Raw genomic sequence first — 15,721 nt, 5'->3', positions numbered from 1 at the left:
CCTCTCAGGGAGTAACCTGGGATCTCTGACCAGAAGGGGGTGAAATCTGGCCAAACTGGTTTGAGGACCTGGGGGTGGGGAGTGGGGAAGGGAGGCTCAAAGTCTTAAATGATGGACTTAATAGAGGCTTGCAGGTCTGTAATACTCTTTTGAGACATTTAACAGCCACAGAATCCTGAGTTTTAACAAATTTTAAATATATATATTTTTAAAGTTTATTTAAGTAATCTCTACACCCAACATGGGGTCTGAACCCATGACCCAGAGATTACATCTTCTTCCAACCCAGCCAGCCAGGTGCCCCAAGTTTTAACACGTTTTAAAAAGGAAATTTTCATTTTATTGTAATTTATTTGTTTGTTTACTTATTTATTTATTAATTATTTAAAAATTTTTTAAAAATTTACTCATTTAAATGATCTCCATACCCAACACGGGGTTCAAACTTATGACCTCGAGATCAAGAGCAGCATGATCTTCTGACTGAACCAGCCAGGTGCCCCCATTTTATTGTGGTTTAAGATTAGAGGTGCATTCTCAAGGTTCAAATTCAAAATGTACACAAGAGTATTGCGGTGAGAAGATTCCCAGTCCCACAGTTTCCTTCTATGAAGGCAAACACTTCACAGCTCCTATTTAAGATTTTTTAAGAAACTGCTTTTAAAACTTCTCAAATGCTTGGGACGCCTGGGTGGCTCAGTTGGTTGAGCAGCTGCCTTTGGCTCAGGTCATGATCCCAGCGTCCTGGGATCGAGTCCCACATCCGGCTCCTTGCTCATCAGGGGGCCTGCTTCTCCCTCTGCCTCTGCCTGCCATTCTGTCAGCCTGTGCTTGCTCTCTCTCCCTCTCTCTCTGACAAATAAATAAATAAAATCTTAAAAAAAAAAAACAAAAAACTTCTCAAATGCTTAAAGGCTAGTCAGAGGCACAGACTGAACTCCACATTGGAGAAGAACTGATGTGGTTTCTGACATTATAGGGGTTCAAAGCAAGTTGCAAACTAATCAAGGCCCAAAGACTGGGGAAGAAACTTTGGTCTTCCCCCTAACTGTCTGAAAGGATTTAGATGAAGAACCTGTTCTTAGACAAGGGATACATTAAATCACTGCATGTTAACGGGAACCAGGGTGGTGGACAGGGAGGGATTTAGCAAGTCTCTTTGTTAAAATTCCTCCCGATGTTCATTGTTTCCCCAGCAAACATTTGTTTACCAAACATTTACTTTTTCATCTTCCTGAGAATTTCCTTCCCTTTGAAGTCTCACACTCCTACCCCCCCTCTCTTTAGTTCAGGATGACATATAAACCTCATTTTGCCTGACTGTCTTTGGAAACTCATGTGTATGTGGATTCCCCATATGTGCAAGTTTAAATTAGATTTTCTCCTGTGAATCAGTCTCATGTCAATTTAATTCTTAGACCAGGTAGAAGAAACTTGGAGGATAGAGAAAAATGTTTCCTTCCCAGCATCATCTTTAAGAGAACGGTGTTGTTCGTCCATTCCCTTGTCATTGAGGATTGGTGTCCTTTGGGGAGTGAGATGGAGCAGGGAGAAAAGATTGGATGGTTGCTATGGTTACTGCAAAGCCACAGAGCTGTGAGTGCTGCTTTACCTCCCCCAACATGTCCCTACTGGGGTCTGTTTCTGACCCTGGTGCCCTGGGCAGGCAGGCCCAAATGCCCAGGGCTGCCTCAGACACAGGCAGGCAAATATCTCATCTCACTGCTCTCATGTCACAAAATGAGACCCTGCACTTTCCTCTTGCCTGGCTGTTGAGCCCCCTCACAGCTCATGCTGTGATGCTTCTTCCAGGAACTTCTCTTTCTAGGGCTGCACAAAAGCTGTAGGATCACATGACTTGCTGGAGCTGACAGCTCAATGAGTTTGGAGAGGATGAGGAGAACAGTATCGTCAAATTTGACACAGTTAGCTAGAGAATTGTCAACTCACAGGAAAAGGCAACCAGCTTGCTGAAGATGAGACCAAGCCAAAATAAGCCGATTGTTGGCATGGTTTTCCTTTTCAGTGCAGATTTAAGGAAGAGTGGCTACTAAATTCAGACATTGTCATATACATCCCCTCTCCCACCCTCGCAATCACCTTATTAAGTTGGTATCAGGATTCATATTTTATAGTTGAGGATATCTTGGCTCAAAAGGGCTAAGTTGCTTGCTTAGATTACATGGCTAGACTTCAGAGTTGCCTCTCAGTAATTATGAGGTCTGTGTCACCCTGAGGACAAATGTTTCCCAAAAACAAGATAGGTTGGGTTTAATATACATACCCATGTACACAAATTGATAGATCTGCCCCATCTCCTTGACACGTGGTGGATGAGTGATCTGTAGTCTCTTCAGTGGGTTTGCTGCTGGAGCACTCTTCAGTGATGGGCTCTAGCAGCAGTGACTCCCTCAAAGACCAGCCCATTCCCCAAATGGTCCTCCAAGGCCTCTCAAGGAGCAGCAGACAGTGACACAGGTGGACTAGAAAGTGAGCCCCAGTATCCTCATCTGAGTCTCCTTTCTGAAGAAAAGTCTTGGTCAATTGGCTAAAGACTGGGAAGCTGGTTGAAAATGTCAGAACTCCAGTCCCAGAGATCCTGACTGTGTAGTTATATAGGAGCTGGGAATTTGCATTTGATTTAAGGACTCCAGGGAATTTGGACACAGGTTCCAGAAATCACACTGAGACACCCTGGGCCCTGGAATGGGACATTAGCTGGAGCAGGGCAGAAAACATCCGGAAGCTTTCCTTTCCATTGAGGCCACAAGGGCAAATATTGTACCCAAATAAGGCTTTCAGAGGCTTTGAGTTTCAACAGACTCAGACCCTGCTTGGAATTGGGGAAAATAAAAATGAACTATAATATGATGAAAGTTTCCAAATGGATGAACAGCCCCAATTAGCTTGTTCATTGTCAAGCTCAGCTCACTTGGTCCTCCTTGGTGACCATTGCTCTATGTCCTATGCATAGACTTTAGTGGCTAATTGTATTTTGAGGTTAGTTAAGGCCCATTATGGAAACAAAACAAATAGAACAAAACATCATCATTTACAGCTAGATTCAAGATCTTTCTACAGTGTTACAATGGGCTGTATTTGTATTACATGATAGCCCTCTATTGAAGCCTGCCAAAAAAAAGCTCATTTTCATTTTTGAAAAAAATTTTAAATGCCGAATGACACAATATTTTTAATGGAGACATTTCTCTAGTCCATAAGGACAGGATAAAACTATTTAGAACACACTATGACTTTTAGTGTGGTCTCTAATCAGCTAAGGAAAGGGATAGGCTAGGGGGAAGTCTCTTTAGAGGTTCTTAAATCACTATGGCAAGAAACAGAAAAGAAATGAGCTGTATGCATAAATGTCTGAGTGAGGAGAATCTAGTCAATGGTCAGATGTGACTGTTACATTATGCTGGAAGCAAACTGCCTGTTTTTGAGAGATTTACAACCATATTTAAATATAAACAAATACATAAAAAACCAGAGCCAAAGCAAAGTTGCCAAGTTGCCTAATGAGTATCTATTTTCTCATTTCTCCCCTGTAACAGACCTCTACATTACCAGAGTCATCAATGTGCCTAGCTAATTTTCCAGTCATCTTTGAAGAGAGAGGTGAGATATAATAAAAAGTTAAGCGGAGCTCCCAGGAAAGCTCTTTACTCCCCATCTCTCTGCTTCCTACCTGGAATGTATATGTGGCTTCTGGAACTCCAGCAGCCATAGTGAGACCATGAAGCAAACTTAATGATTAGAAGCCACAGTCAGGATGATGAAGGAGAAAGATGGAGAATGTCCTCTATGGAAGAAAATAGGCCTTTGTCTTGTTTAGGGTACTATTTTTTGCTATATAAACTTGAATCTATCCTGTGCCAGGTACTGTTCCAGTACTAGGGTTGAGGAAGAGTAGAACATACTAACAGTTCCTGCCTCATGGAGCTTGTAATTTTTTTTTTTAAGCCCAATGTAGGGCTTGAACTCACAACCCTGAGATCAAGACCTAAACTGAGATCAAGAATCAGATGCTTAACCAACTGAGTCACCCAGGAGCCCCATGAAGCTTATAATTTAGTTGGAAGAGCAACAATAAACAAGATAAAGAAATAAAACATATAGTTTGTTAGATAGTAACAATGACTAAGGAGTAAATAAATAAGGCAGGGGAGCAGGTATGAAGTGTGGAGGTTGGGGGAAGCCTGACATTTTAGAGTGTAGCCACGGACCCCATGGGATTTGATCAAAGTAGTGACTGAGGTGCCGTTTGTATAAAGACCTAAAGGAAGTAAGGGAGAGAGCAGAGGGAATTCTGGTGGAAGAACATTCTAGTTGGAAAGAACAACAAGCACAAAAGCTGTGAGGCCAGAATTTTCCAGAATTAACAAGGGCTTGGCATGGGTGGAGTGGGGTGATTGAGGGGGAAGGTATTAAGAGCTGGATGTTCAAGAAGTGATGGGGCCAGGTCCAGCAGGCCCTCACGGGCAGTAGGAGGGATTTTGGCTTCTGCTGTGAATGAGATGGGGTGACATGGAGGGTTCTGAGCAGGGGAGTCATGAGATCTGCCTTGTAGAGGAACAGAACCACTGTGGTTACCGAGTTAAGACGAGGCAGCAGAGGGCCAAAGTGGAGGCTCAGAGACTGATGAGAAGGCGACAGAATCATCGAGGGGAGAGGTGATGGTGGCCTGGGCCCCAGTGAAAGCAGGGGGAGGTAGGAGGGTGGGGGATCCTGGATACTAGGGACAGCCATTACAATTACCGGTGGCCGGGACGCCTGGGTGGCTCAGTTGGTTGGGCGTCTGCCTTCTGCTCAGGTCATGATCTTGGGGTCCTGGGATCGAGTCCCAAGTCTATTTCTCCTTCTGCCTGCTGCTCCCCCTGCTTGTGCTCTCTCTCTCTCTCTCTCTCAATCTCTGACAAATAAAGAGAATCTTTAGAAAAAAAAAAATCCTGGTGGCCCAGTTGGGCTGGCATGGTCAGTAGAACATGCAACTCTTGATCTCAAGGTGATGAATTCAAGCCTCACATTAGGGGTAGAGTTTACTTAAAATAGAAAAAGGATTACTGATGGACCACATACACGTAAGAGAGTCGAGGGGGACTCTGAGCAATTGGAGGGATGGCGGTGCCATCAACTGATTGGAGCAAACTGTTTCCTCCACCCTCATCCTCAGTGAGGAGCAGATTTGGAGGGGGAATAGCAGCAGGTCAGTTTTGGGTGTCTGGTTTTTCTTTTTTAAGATTTTTTTGGGGGGGAACACTTGGGAGGCTCAGTCAGTTGAGCGTCTGCCTTCAGCCCAGGTTGTGATCCTGGGGTCCTGGGATCGCATCCCGCATTGGGCTCCTTGCTTGGCAGGGAGCCTGCTTCTCCCTCTGCCTGTCGTTCCCCCTGCTTGTTCTTACTCTCTCTCTCTCTCTCTCCCTGACAAATAAATAAATAAAATCTTAAAAAGAAATGTTTTTGAAAGTAATCTCTACACTCAACGTAGGGCTCAAACTCACGACCCTGAGATCAAGAGCTGTACACTCTATAGACTGATCCAGCCAGGCACCCCGGTTTTGGATGTTTTGAATTTGAGATGCCCATTAGATGCCAAGTGGAGATGTTGAGCAGAGATGGGCACAGAAGTCGGAATTCAGGGGAGAGGTCGTCCTGGGAGCCATCAGGATGTAGACGGTATTCAGTCTACTCGGAGGGGGTCACCCAGTGAGTGAGTGTGGAGGAAAAAAGGGATCTGAACCCTGAACCACAGGCCCCTCTGCTGTTCAGAGATGAGGAGGCAAGGTGTAGCCAGTAAAGAGGGCTGAAGAGAAAACTAGAGCCGAAGGAGGAAAACCAGCAAGCCCAAGGCCATCACGGCCAAGAGAAAAAAAATACTGGGGAGAGAGTGAGAGATGGTGTTCATTGCTCATCAAACCAGCCATAGAAACACTTCTGAAGCATTCTTGGTACATAGTAAGCAAGAATCCAGTTCATGGAAGGTGGTACTGTATAACACACACACACACACACACACACACACACACACACACACTGCATTAGTGCCCTGCAGCAGAATTTTCCATGATGATGAAAATGTTGTCCACATGTGCAGTCCCATACTGAGCACTTGAACATGTGCCTGGTGTAGAAACTACACCGTGGGAGGGACTGAAGCACTGTAGGCAGAGTGAAACCCAGTTCAGATAAAACAAGATGCCCGTATGTACCTTATTCATACAAACACCAAACACCCTTGGGGCATATTCATGCCAGGTGTGACACTCCATATCCCTTTCCCTAATCCTCCCACCCCCAGACCCTAGCATCCTCTCCACACACAACCGTGTACCCTTCATTTGAAAAAGGAAGCCCTAATGTATTAATTAGTACCCCATTTAATTAAAATTAATTGAATGTTAAAATTTAAGAAGCCACATGTGGCTAGTGTCTACAGAATGGATCTCTCGTCTATCCTGTGACCTGTTATAGATATTTTCTTTTCAGATTATCAGCCTAATCGTTACGTGTTTTAACCACTTAGTAAGTGAGGGGTACAGAGAACCCCTTTGGTAGAGTTTCAGAAGTCAGGTGCAGCGAAGAGGACAACGTGTAAGCAAGCAAAGAACCTTCAGAACCCTGAAGAAAGTGGGCTAGACCTTCAGACACCGCAGGACTCAAATCTTGGTTCTGTCACTTAGCCGCGGGCCCCCTAGTGAGTTTCTGAATCTCTCCAAGCCAGCTTCATCCTCTGATAACAGCCCTGACCTCCAGGCAGCGACGGCTAACTTCATTTGCAGGGTCTGGTGCAAAATAAAAATGGGGATATAAATGTTGGACAATTACTGAGAATCTCAAACCGGCACCAGGGGAGCACAGAGCTAGGAGCCGGCCCTCCTGAGCGTGTGGCCCGTGTGGCTGCAAGGGGGCACACCCGTGAAGCTGTTGCTAGGGTCTGAGAAGGGGTGCTGGGTGGTCCAAGGGTTGAAAACAGTAGTGGGTTCTGGGGGCTGAGCCAAGACTAGAGTGTTTGCTGCTGCTGCTGCTGGGCTGGGCTGGGCTGGGCTGAGGGGTGCAGAAGGGGGGGTGCGGGGAGCGGGGAAGATCTTTCCCGGCATCCAATCTGGATCTTCTCCCTTTCCATGTCCTTAGGCTACTTTACAGCAAATCTTTTTCTAGGCCTATTTGTTATCTGGGTCTGAAATGACCATAGTCTAGCTCCAGGTAATTTACCTCCATCAGAGGTTGACCAAGAGGCCGTACGGGCTCAGGTCTGTGGCTCGTGGATCGGCAACAGTGTCTTAAGAGGCCAGAGAAAAGGAGGGAGTTGGGAGGTTAGATTGAGTTCCGTGTCTTCCTGTTTTCTCATAAGCACCTTTTTTTTTTTTAAATTTTGAGAGATTCTATTTTATTTTATTATTATTTTTAAAGATTTTATTAATTTGAGTGGAGCCCTGCTGAGCAGGGAGCCTGATGCGGGACTTGATCCCAGCATGACCTGAGCTGAAGACAGACGCTTAACCGACTGAGCAACCCAGGCATCCCCTCATAAGCACCTTTAAAGCCAAAAAGCAACCCCATGAACTCCCAAACAGAGAACAGCAGAGTCCTAGGGTAGGGAATTGCTCGTTTCCCTCTGGAGTAAAGCTCGGGCGGAGGGACCTCTGTCTGGTGCTTTCTGGCGGCAATCTTGGAAACCACGCAGCGGGTGTGACTGGGGGTAGGGCTGAGTGTTGTGAGCAGGGTTTGGCAGGATTTGGAGGGCTGCAGGTGCTGTGTTCTGTGGCTCTAACACCAGATTCCCAGGCATCCCTGATGGGGAGGAGCTGTCGACTCTAAGCCCAGAGAGAGCCTATGGGTGGGGGCAGTGTCCCTGAGGCTGCTTCCCCCAAAGTTCATGGCCTCCTGGAGGAAGGAGAAAAGACGGTGGGGAGGAAGGGAAGAAAGGATCCCATGGGAGCCCTGAGCCACTTTGGCGGCCCCTTACCTCATCCCCGGATCCCAGGAGCCGTGCCCCTGGGGCCGAACGGAGCCACGGAGCAGGTGGAAAGGCTGTACATTTGCCGTCCCACCTCTCTCGTGTTGCGTCCTTGGGCAAGTGACTCCATTTCACGGGCTCTCCTTTTTGCGCCAGTAAACTGGAGATGGAACATTGCTGCTGCAATCGTCAGAGGCTGCCGCAGAGAAAGCTTGGAAGCTTCTAGCATACAGTATTTGGTTGGCATCAAATTCCTTCCCTTCGTCTGGCTGTCTCCTGTAGGATACCTGCCTGATGTCCCCGCCGGAGTACAGTTATGTCTCTATTCTGATCGTGAACGTAGCAGATGTTACTGCTGGGCACCTGCTGTGCTGGGCAGCGCAAGGAGGGTGAACCAAGGGCAAAAACATGGACTCCTACCTCCGAGAGAAGTACACCTGTGCTGAGCAAGACACAGGCAAATACAAACTTCCAACTAATCAAACTGATGTACCTCAGTGCCAAGTATCAGGCATCCTAAGGATGACTGCCATTTAGAGAGAGAGCTTGGTGGGGCTGGAGGGCTTCTTGGAGGAAGTGGTAGGTAGGAGTTTCTGAAATGCTGGAAGGATTTTCATAGGGAAGGGGGGTTAGGTAGCATAACTTCTGGTGGAGGGTTGTCCAAGAAGAGTGGCATGTGCCAATAATCGGGCAGGAGTGCCCATGATGCCCCCCTGAAGGTTTTGAGTACCATTGGGATGGAGCTCTGAGGTCATGGGTTCAAGGGAGGAAGAGGTCCGGAGAGCTCAGGAGGACTGGGTGGGAAACTGTAGGTGCCCAAACTGCAGCAGGAGATCCAGGACTTTATTCCAAGGGACAAACCTGGAGGCACAGATGTCACAAGGGAATTACATGATGAAGTATGGCAGGACTGAGTGGGAAGGTCAAGGAGAAGGATCTAAAGCAATCAATGTGAGTGACAGGGGTGAACCAAAGTTTAATATCTGGGCCTGGGTAGGACTAGAATAGTCCAAGCATTTTGGAGATGGACATGACCTTGGATGATTTACTCTTGTGTAGACATTTGAGAAACAGAACCCAACTCAAGGCCACCCAGCTAGTAGGGGCAGAGTCAGGAAATGAACTCACGTTAAAGGTTTAGTGCAAGAGGATGAGGAAAGAATGACTCTGCCTCTGGAGGGGTCAGGTTTGGGGTACAAGGGGACATGTGACCTGATGAATCCAGGAGGCTGCTGAAGATGTGGGTTTGGCGCCCGGGGAGGTATCAGCTAGGGTTTGGGGACAATCTCATCCTAGAATAGAGGACACGGTTAGAACCCCAAGAGGCAGTGTGCTAAGAGAAAAGGCCAGAAGCCCAAAGACTGAATCTTGCAGTCCAAGAACAGGATCCAGGAGAAAGGGTGGCCACAGAGGTTGGATGTGGCCCAGATGTGAATATGGTGATCAAGAAAACAAGTGTTGGTTAGTGCCGTCCAAGGGCTTGAACACTTGGCTCCGATCCCCCCCAGCCCCACTCAAGCAGATGGCGGCAAACTGTCCCACTCCCACTCCCAAACCCCACTCCCACTGAGAACATGGGGTCTTTTCTTCCTCCCCTTAAATGTTGGTGGGCTCTGTGATGAATGTGCCAGAGACTAGGATGGAAGGGACGCCATGCCGGCTTCCAGGCGCAAGTCTCCAGAGATGGGCTGCTCCAACTTTCTGCTCTGAGAACACTCTCTTGGAACACAGCCACTGTGTTGTGAAAAAGCCCCTGAAGTCCTGGAGAATGGTTCAAGGGAGGAGGAATCCAAGCTCCTGGTTGGTGGCTAGGAGACTCGCCAGCTGTGTGATGCCACCATCTTGAAAGGAGAGTCTGGTTGAGTTGCCCAGGGAGGTAAGCCATTCCTGATGAGTTCTGCTCTGATTTTCGAGCAAAATAAAGATCGTTCCTAAGTTACTAAAGTGTGGGGTGTTTGTTATGCAACAATATCCTGTCTCCTCTGTACAACTGGGTCTCTTCTCCAAGGGCAAGGTTAATGGTGGGGCACCCATTGGAGCTTCCCTCTCCCCCCAGCCTCCTTTTGCTTCTGTTCTGGTGGTTGGTCACCTGCACGGGACTTAGGGCTCCATTTCAGTCAATGGCAAGGATGGCCCAAGACCTCTAGAGGGGGTGTCAGGAGGGGTCACACAGAGAGGCTCACCGAGTTTCAACAAGGGCAGAACAGAACAGGTTCTGGCCCCTGAGTTACCTAGTGGAAGCCCGAAGCCCAGCATCTGGTACCATAAACACCCAGAAAAGACAATGTCAGCTGAGCCCCTGCTGAGCCTGTTGTGATAAACTGGGGCCTCAGCTGAACCAGGGGACAAATAGCCAAAGCATTTAAATAACTCGATGCCTGTTTTTCTTTCCTGTACATTTGTTTATTTAAAAAAGTGTAGGAAATGAATAAAATGGTACCTAAAAAGTATCTACAACGAAATAAATTATTCCCAGTTAAACACTGAAGAGCCAAACAAACCAGTCCTCTAACCTTGACCAAGGTCACGTTTCGAATGTCGGTTGGAGGGAGGAAGCCCCAGCCCTCCTTGTGGGGGCGGGGGGGCAATGTCAAGAGGCTGAGGGTAACTGGGCAGGAGCTCGCCTCTTAAAAGGGAAATGTGCCAGGGGCCGCACCCAGGGTGTCAGCCAAACAACAAACTCTTCCTTCTGGAAAGAGTTCGAGAGGCCTTGGAACACACACGGTTTAGGAGATTGCAAAACTCCTTTTCTTGGAAGCAAAGTAGCACAGGCAAGCAAGTCCAGACAGTGCGTCTCCAAGGTGAATTCACTGAACACGACGGAGCACATTTATTCTCTAAAGGAGGTTTAGCCACTGAAACATTGACCTTTGGACCGTGTCGGACAAGCCGGAACACGATCCCTCTCCTCGTGGATGAGAGCAGGGCCCACAGAGGCAAATGCTCCCTTTCCTTGGAGCTTGGCTGGTCATTAGTATAAAAGAGGGATGCGGGCCATGTATGAGAAAACACTTTACTGAAACACACCAGCCTCGACGCCCGTCTTCTCCTGTGATAAGAGGCACATAAGGAGCCTAAACTTTCTATTTCATTATGAACAAATCAACCACCCCGGGGTGGGGGGTGGCGGGGGCAGTGATCAGTAGCCACACTCAGCATCAGTGATGGAGGCGAGAGGGAGTGGTGAGGACTGGGGTGAACTGGGGGATCCAGGAGCCCCACCTGCTGCTGTCAGGTGAGTGTGAGCCCTAGCAACGGTCAGATCTCCTGATCTGGATTTTTATGCAAAAAATTGCATGATTTTAAGTGTTAGGAACAAGTTCTTCAAAAAGATTCTGTAGGCCAAACAAAACACACCCCTGTAGGCTGAGTCGTTTCACAGTCTCTCTCTCACAGCAGGACGGTGTAATAGGCAAAATCATAGGTTCCCAAAGACGTACATGTCCAAATCCCCCAGAACTTGAGGATATGTTACCTTAGGTGACAAAAGGGACTTGTCAGTGTGATTAAATTACAGATCTTGAGATGGGGAGATCTTCCTGGATTATCTGGGTGGGAGGGCTTTATAAGTGAAAGGTCCATAGAAGGCAAAGAAGGAGGGGCCTCAGTGTGACTGTGTCAGCACAAGTGACATTGTGTGACCAGCCATCGGAGGCCTGGAGTGTCTCTAAAAGCTCGAAAAGGCAAGGAAACCGATTCTCTCCTCGAACCTCCAGAAGGAAGGCAGTTCCGCTGACTCCCTGATTTTAGCTCAGTGGGACCCACTTTGCCCCTCTGGTTTCAGAAATTTAGATAAGAAATGTAAGTTGTTTTAAGCCACCATGTTTGAGGTAATTGGTTATAGTAGCAACAAGGCGTGAATAGGGTGGCCATTCTCTGGTGTATTTTTAGACATTGCTTGAGGTTAAAAATACTCTCTAAGTTCCTCTTTTTAAATGCCAAAGCATGGCTGGAGAGGGGACAGCCACACACACAGCAATTCAAGGACATTTTTCTTACTTCTAGGACTCGAGATAAATCTGTGCGGTGGGATAACCACAGGCAGAGCAAGAGAACCAGGAAGTCGCTTCTCAGAGCCGTCAAACAGACACACCCTCTTTTGGCTGGACCCATAGCAAATCATTCCCACTTTCCAGGGGGCAGGCACCTGTTTATCTAGTGGTTGGTGGAAGTCAAAACCCAGCCATCCAAACAGCTCGCGTGAGCTGTCACCATGTCAGGTAAAAAGAGCTACGTGGTTTTGCATTTGGCTTCTTAAATATACGGGACCACCAAATAAATAATAATAATAATAATAAGACACACTGTCATTTCCATCCAGGGCGCTCCAGTGGGAGCAGGGACCTTGGATGGGCTCTGAGGGATTGGAATTGTTGCCCTGAAGAGGTCCAAATCCAAATCCAAGTCCAGACCTCGTTGACATCCTCGTGCTTGGCGACTCACAGCTCTCCCCTCTCATTACGGGCTGGTTTACAACTCAACCCGAGTTTAGAAGGACATGGACTGTGACGATTGTATCCAGGTTGGAATTCATCACTTTCAACATCCCATCATTGGAATGAGTCCACTTGGGACTCGGAGGTCAGTGGCATCCTGAAGAACCTCCTGCTGTTCCTTCCATGTAATTCCTCTTTAGGATTTCTGCTTGAGACCCCTGTTTTAGGCAAAGTCTTCGGATGGGTCCAAGTTACTCCCCAGGCCCCTCTGGCTCATGGGTGTCCAGCAAGGGAATGTCTGTGTTCCTGTTGTTGGGGTGGGAGAAGGTATATGGTTCACTGTCAGACTCAGCAGGGAAGCCAGCAGATGGCTCGTCTGTGGTCAGCTTTGCAGTTGGGGCCCTGGAGTATACCAGGGGTGGGGAGGGGGGGCAGTCCCCTGTGGGCCCCTGGAAGGGCTGGTAGGTATCCACCTCTGGCTGTAGGAAGGAGCCGTTGGAATCCTGTAGGAGATGCCCGTACACCATGGTGTCATCGATGACAGCGTACACGTGGGAGTCACTGTCCTTTCGACCTTTCTGAAACTTTTTTGGCTGCATTGGCATCTGGGTGTTGATGTTGCCATTGTAGATGCCTACAGGTGGGCCTTTGTTTTCCTTCTTTTTCCTACCGAGAGAAGGGGAACAAGACAGAGTCAGGAAGAGCAGGATATTAGCTTGCTCCATTTGCATAACCCTACTGGAACTGAGGCCCTTTGGGGTTCTCATATGGCCCCCCCAGGTCCCTCAAATCCCTTAGCCCTCGAAACTGAAACTACTGTCTTTGCGGGAGCATTTAGAAGGGACCATCTTCTGTCTCCAGTCTTCACAGCGGAAACAGGGTGCAGAGCGTGGTTGAGAGAGGGCAAGTTTAACACTGCACTTGGATTTGTTTCAGTGGACGCAGGGTATCCAGGGGTGGGAACAGCTGACAACCAGCCTGTCTTTGCTCCGAGAAAGGATGGTGGCCCAGGCCAACCACATCTGGTGTGGTCATGTCCCCGCCAATCCTCTAGCACGCAGTCTTTCCCATAGCTAATGCTTCATCCCTCTTTTGCATGGGTACAAGTTCTGACCATCTGGATTCTAAATGATAGAACAGAGGGAGACTCGGGATGCAAGGCTGTGTCTTAGTTTTTAGCTGGAGTTGGGGACAGTGGGACTCACTATTAGCAGAGGGATCCAGGAACAGCCTGCATAAAGGGACAGAGCTCAAAAGAAGACAACATTCTGGCTGGGGCCCGCCAGAGCTCCTAGCAACGCCATTAACCTTTGCTTTGTAATGTTCTTTGGGACTTGAGTGTGGACGGGCATTAGCACTCTCCATGGGGGAAAACAAAGCTTCGCCCTCCATCTCCATGAGCCAAAAGCAGGGGACGCTGGCTTTTTAGCTGACTCGTGATTCAAATGGAGGACATTAGCTCAATTAACATAATGGACCCTATAATGCACTGAGAGCTCACTAATTGTGGACAGGCTCCCTGTCCTTTTCTGAGATAAAAATAATGTAGTACATTCAGCTTGTAACACTGGATCTCTGGCTAGGATGATGGGTTCCAAAGGCTCCCACCTGAAACCCTGAGATGGACACCCCTCCCTTTGTGCTTCACGGAGCCTCGATCGTCTCCACCAGTGTTCTTCTCAGGCCAGAACCGGGGCAGTTTAGAGATGGAGGCAAGGGCTGGACCCTCCTCTCACCCAGTTCCCCTCCTGAAGAGGACACCATGCTTTCTGATCTGGGTGGCAGAGACAGCACCACAGACAAGAAAGTTTCCTAGAGAAACCATAAAATGAAAGAAGTCCTTTCCCCCTGTGTGGATTTACACAATCCCATTTCTTGGAGAAGAGGCTTTTCCCTGGATCTGCCACAGGTGGCCCCTTCCCTATCACTAGAGACGTTTCTAGATAGTCTCACTGTGGATTGGGAATTTTAGTTGTTTGCTCACGGCCCCAGTTTAAAAAAAAAAAAAATCTTTAGCTTGTTTCAAGGCTGAATCGCGCTAAGGAAAGCAATTTCACTCTCTCTCACGGTTTTAATCAGAAATACGTGCAGAATTGATAAAATCTAGTGGCAGCCCATATTCTGTCTCAAAAGGTCAACGCTTTGGTCATAAAACACAGCTGTCATCCTGAGGGGGTGGAAGGTGAAATGAATCAGGTAACTGGGTCTTCCTTCCTTTCGCCCACAGGGCTCACTTTTTGGGGCCTGTCGGAGTCCCATAAGTAAGCACAAAAAAGTTTAAGAAACCGGAGGAGAACCAGCTCAGGTGGCATGCATTCACTCTCCAAGTGACAGAGGATGCAGGCTCAGAGACCTGGGCTGGCGGGACTGACATGAGCATTTTCCTGCTAAGATCATCCCCGATGACCAGTGTCCAGTAAATGATTCCCAGGGGACTCATGCTGAGATAGTTGCGTAAAAACCACAGGCTAACATGTCACCAGCCACATCTTCTGTCCCTCCCCTCCCAAGCATAACTCACATCTGGCAATATTATTCAACACCGATCCCTGGGAGAGGAATGGGAAGCCAGAAAAGAAGTCAGTAATTAACGACAGCTCTGGTCTGGGTGATCTAAGGAGGTGTCAGATCAGCCAAAGACAGTTTGAGAAATTCCACCTACTTCTTTTTCACAAAGCAAATGATGAGTCCGAGGGCAAACAGCAGTAAGGCGCCACCTCCCACGACCGCAATGACGACGACAGTCAGGTCTGTGAGCAGAGACACAAGGAGGAGGGATGAGGAGACATGGGGGTGGTCAGGTGGATGAGGAACTGGGGCAGACAAGTCTCCAGAGATGGCCGCCATTCCTTCCCTCCCTCTCCGTACACAGACACTGCTCCTGACAGCGAGAGGAGCCTATGTCCCTTCTTCTGGACTCTTCTTGACTTGCTGGTGCTGGAGTCCTTTAGAGGCCTGACAACTTCCTGTAGTTTCTGTCTGAGGGATAGCCAGTCAGTCACCATGTAAGAAGTCTGAGGCCGCCATCTTGTGAGGAAGCCCAAGCCAACAGGTGAATACTCCGTGAGGACAACGGACCAAGGAACCCGGCTGAAAGTATCAAGGCTGCCGGTGTCTGTCCCCATATGACCCATCCCTAGCACCTTCTAGCTGTTCGAGGCATCTGGCAGCAGCCCCACGTATCTAAGAGCAATATCTGTCCAAATTCCTGACCCATGGAGTTTTAAGCAAACAAAGTCTGCAGTCTAAGCTACTGAGTCTTGGGGCTGTTTGTTAGGAGGTGAAAGAGAACGAAAACAAACTGGGAGCCCTACTGGCTCCCTTC

General features: G+C 48.1%; 1 protein-coding gene across 2 annotated transcripts in view; it reads right to left on the bottom strand.

Moving 5' to 3' along the window:
* Positions 1–10,341: 10,341 nt before the first annotated feature.
* The window catches only part of CDCP1 (CUB domain containing protein 1), a 57,481-nt gene continuing 52,101 nt past the window's right edge, over positions 10,342–15,721 (bottom strand). Inside the window, exons 8-9 of one of the 2 annotated variants that reach the window (XM_047696031.1) lie at positions 15,059–15,146; positions 10,342–13,065 (exon numbers count right to left, since the gene is read on the bottom strand). In XM_047696031.1, coding sequence (XP_047551987.1) covers positions 12,648–13,065; positions 15,059–15,146 — 506 coding nt within the window. In that variant the 3' untranslated portion in view covers positions 10,342–12,647. The remainder of the gene's footprint in view (positions 13,066–15,058; positions 15,147–15,721) is intronic. The other variant, XM_047696041.1, reaches the window with a different exon arrangement.

Source organism: Lutra lutra, chromosome 1, assembly GCF_902655055.1.
Source record: "Lutra lutra chromosome 1, mLutLut1.2, whole genome shotgun sequence".
NCBI classification, from domain to species: Eukaryota; Metazoa; Chordata; class Mammalia; order Carnivora; family Mustelidae; genus Lutra; species Lutra lutra.
This window is presented reverse-complemented; position numbering and strand designations above follow the sequence as displayed.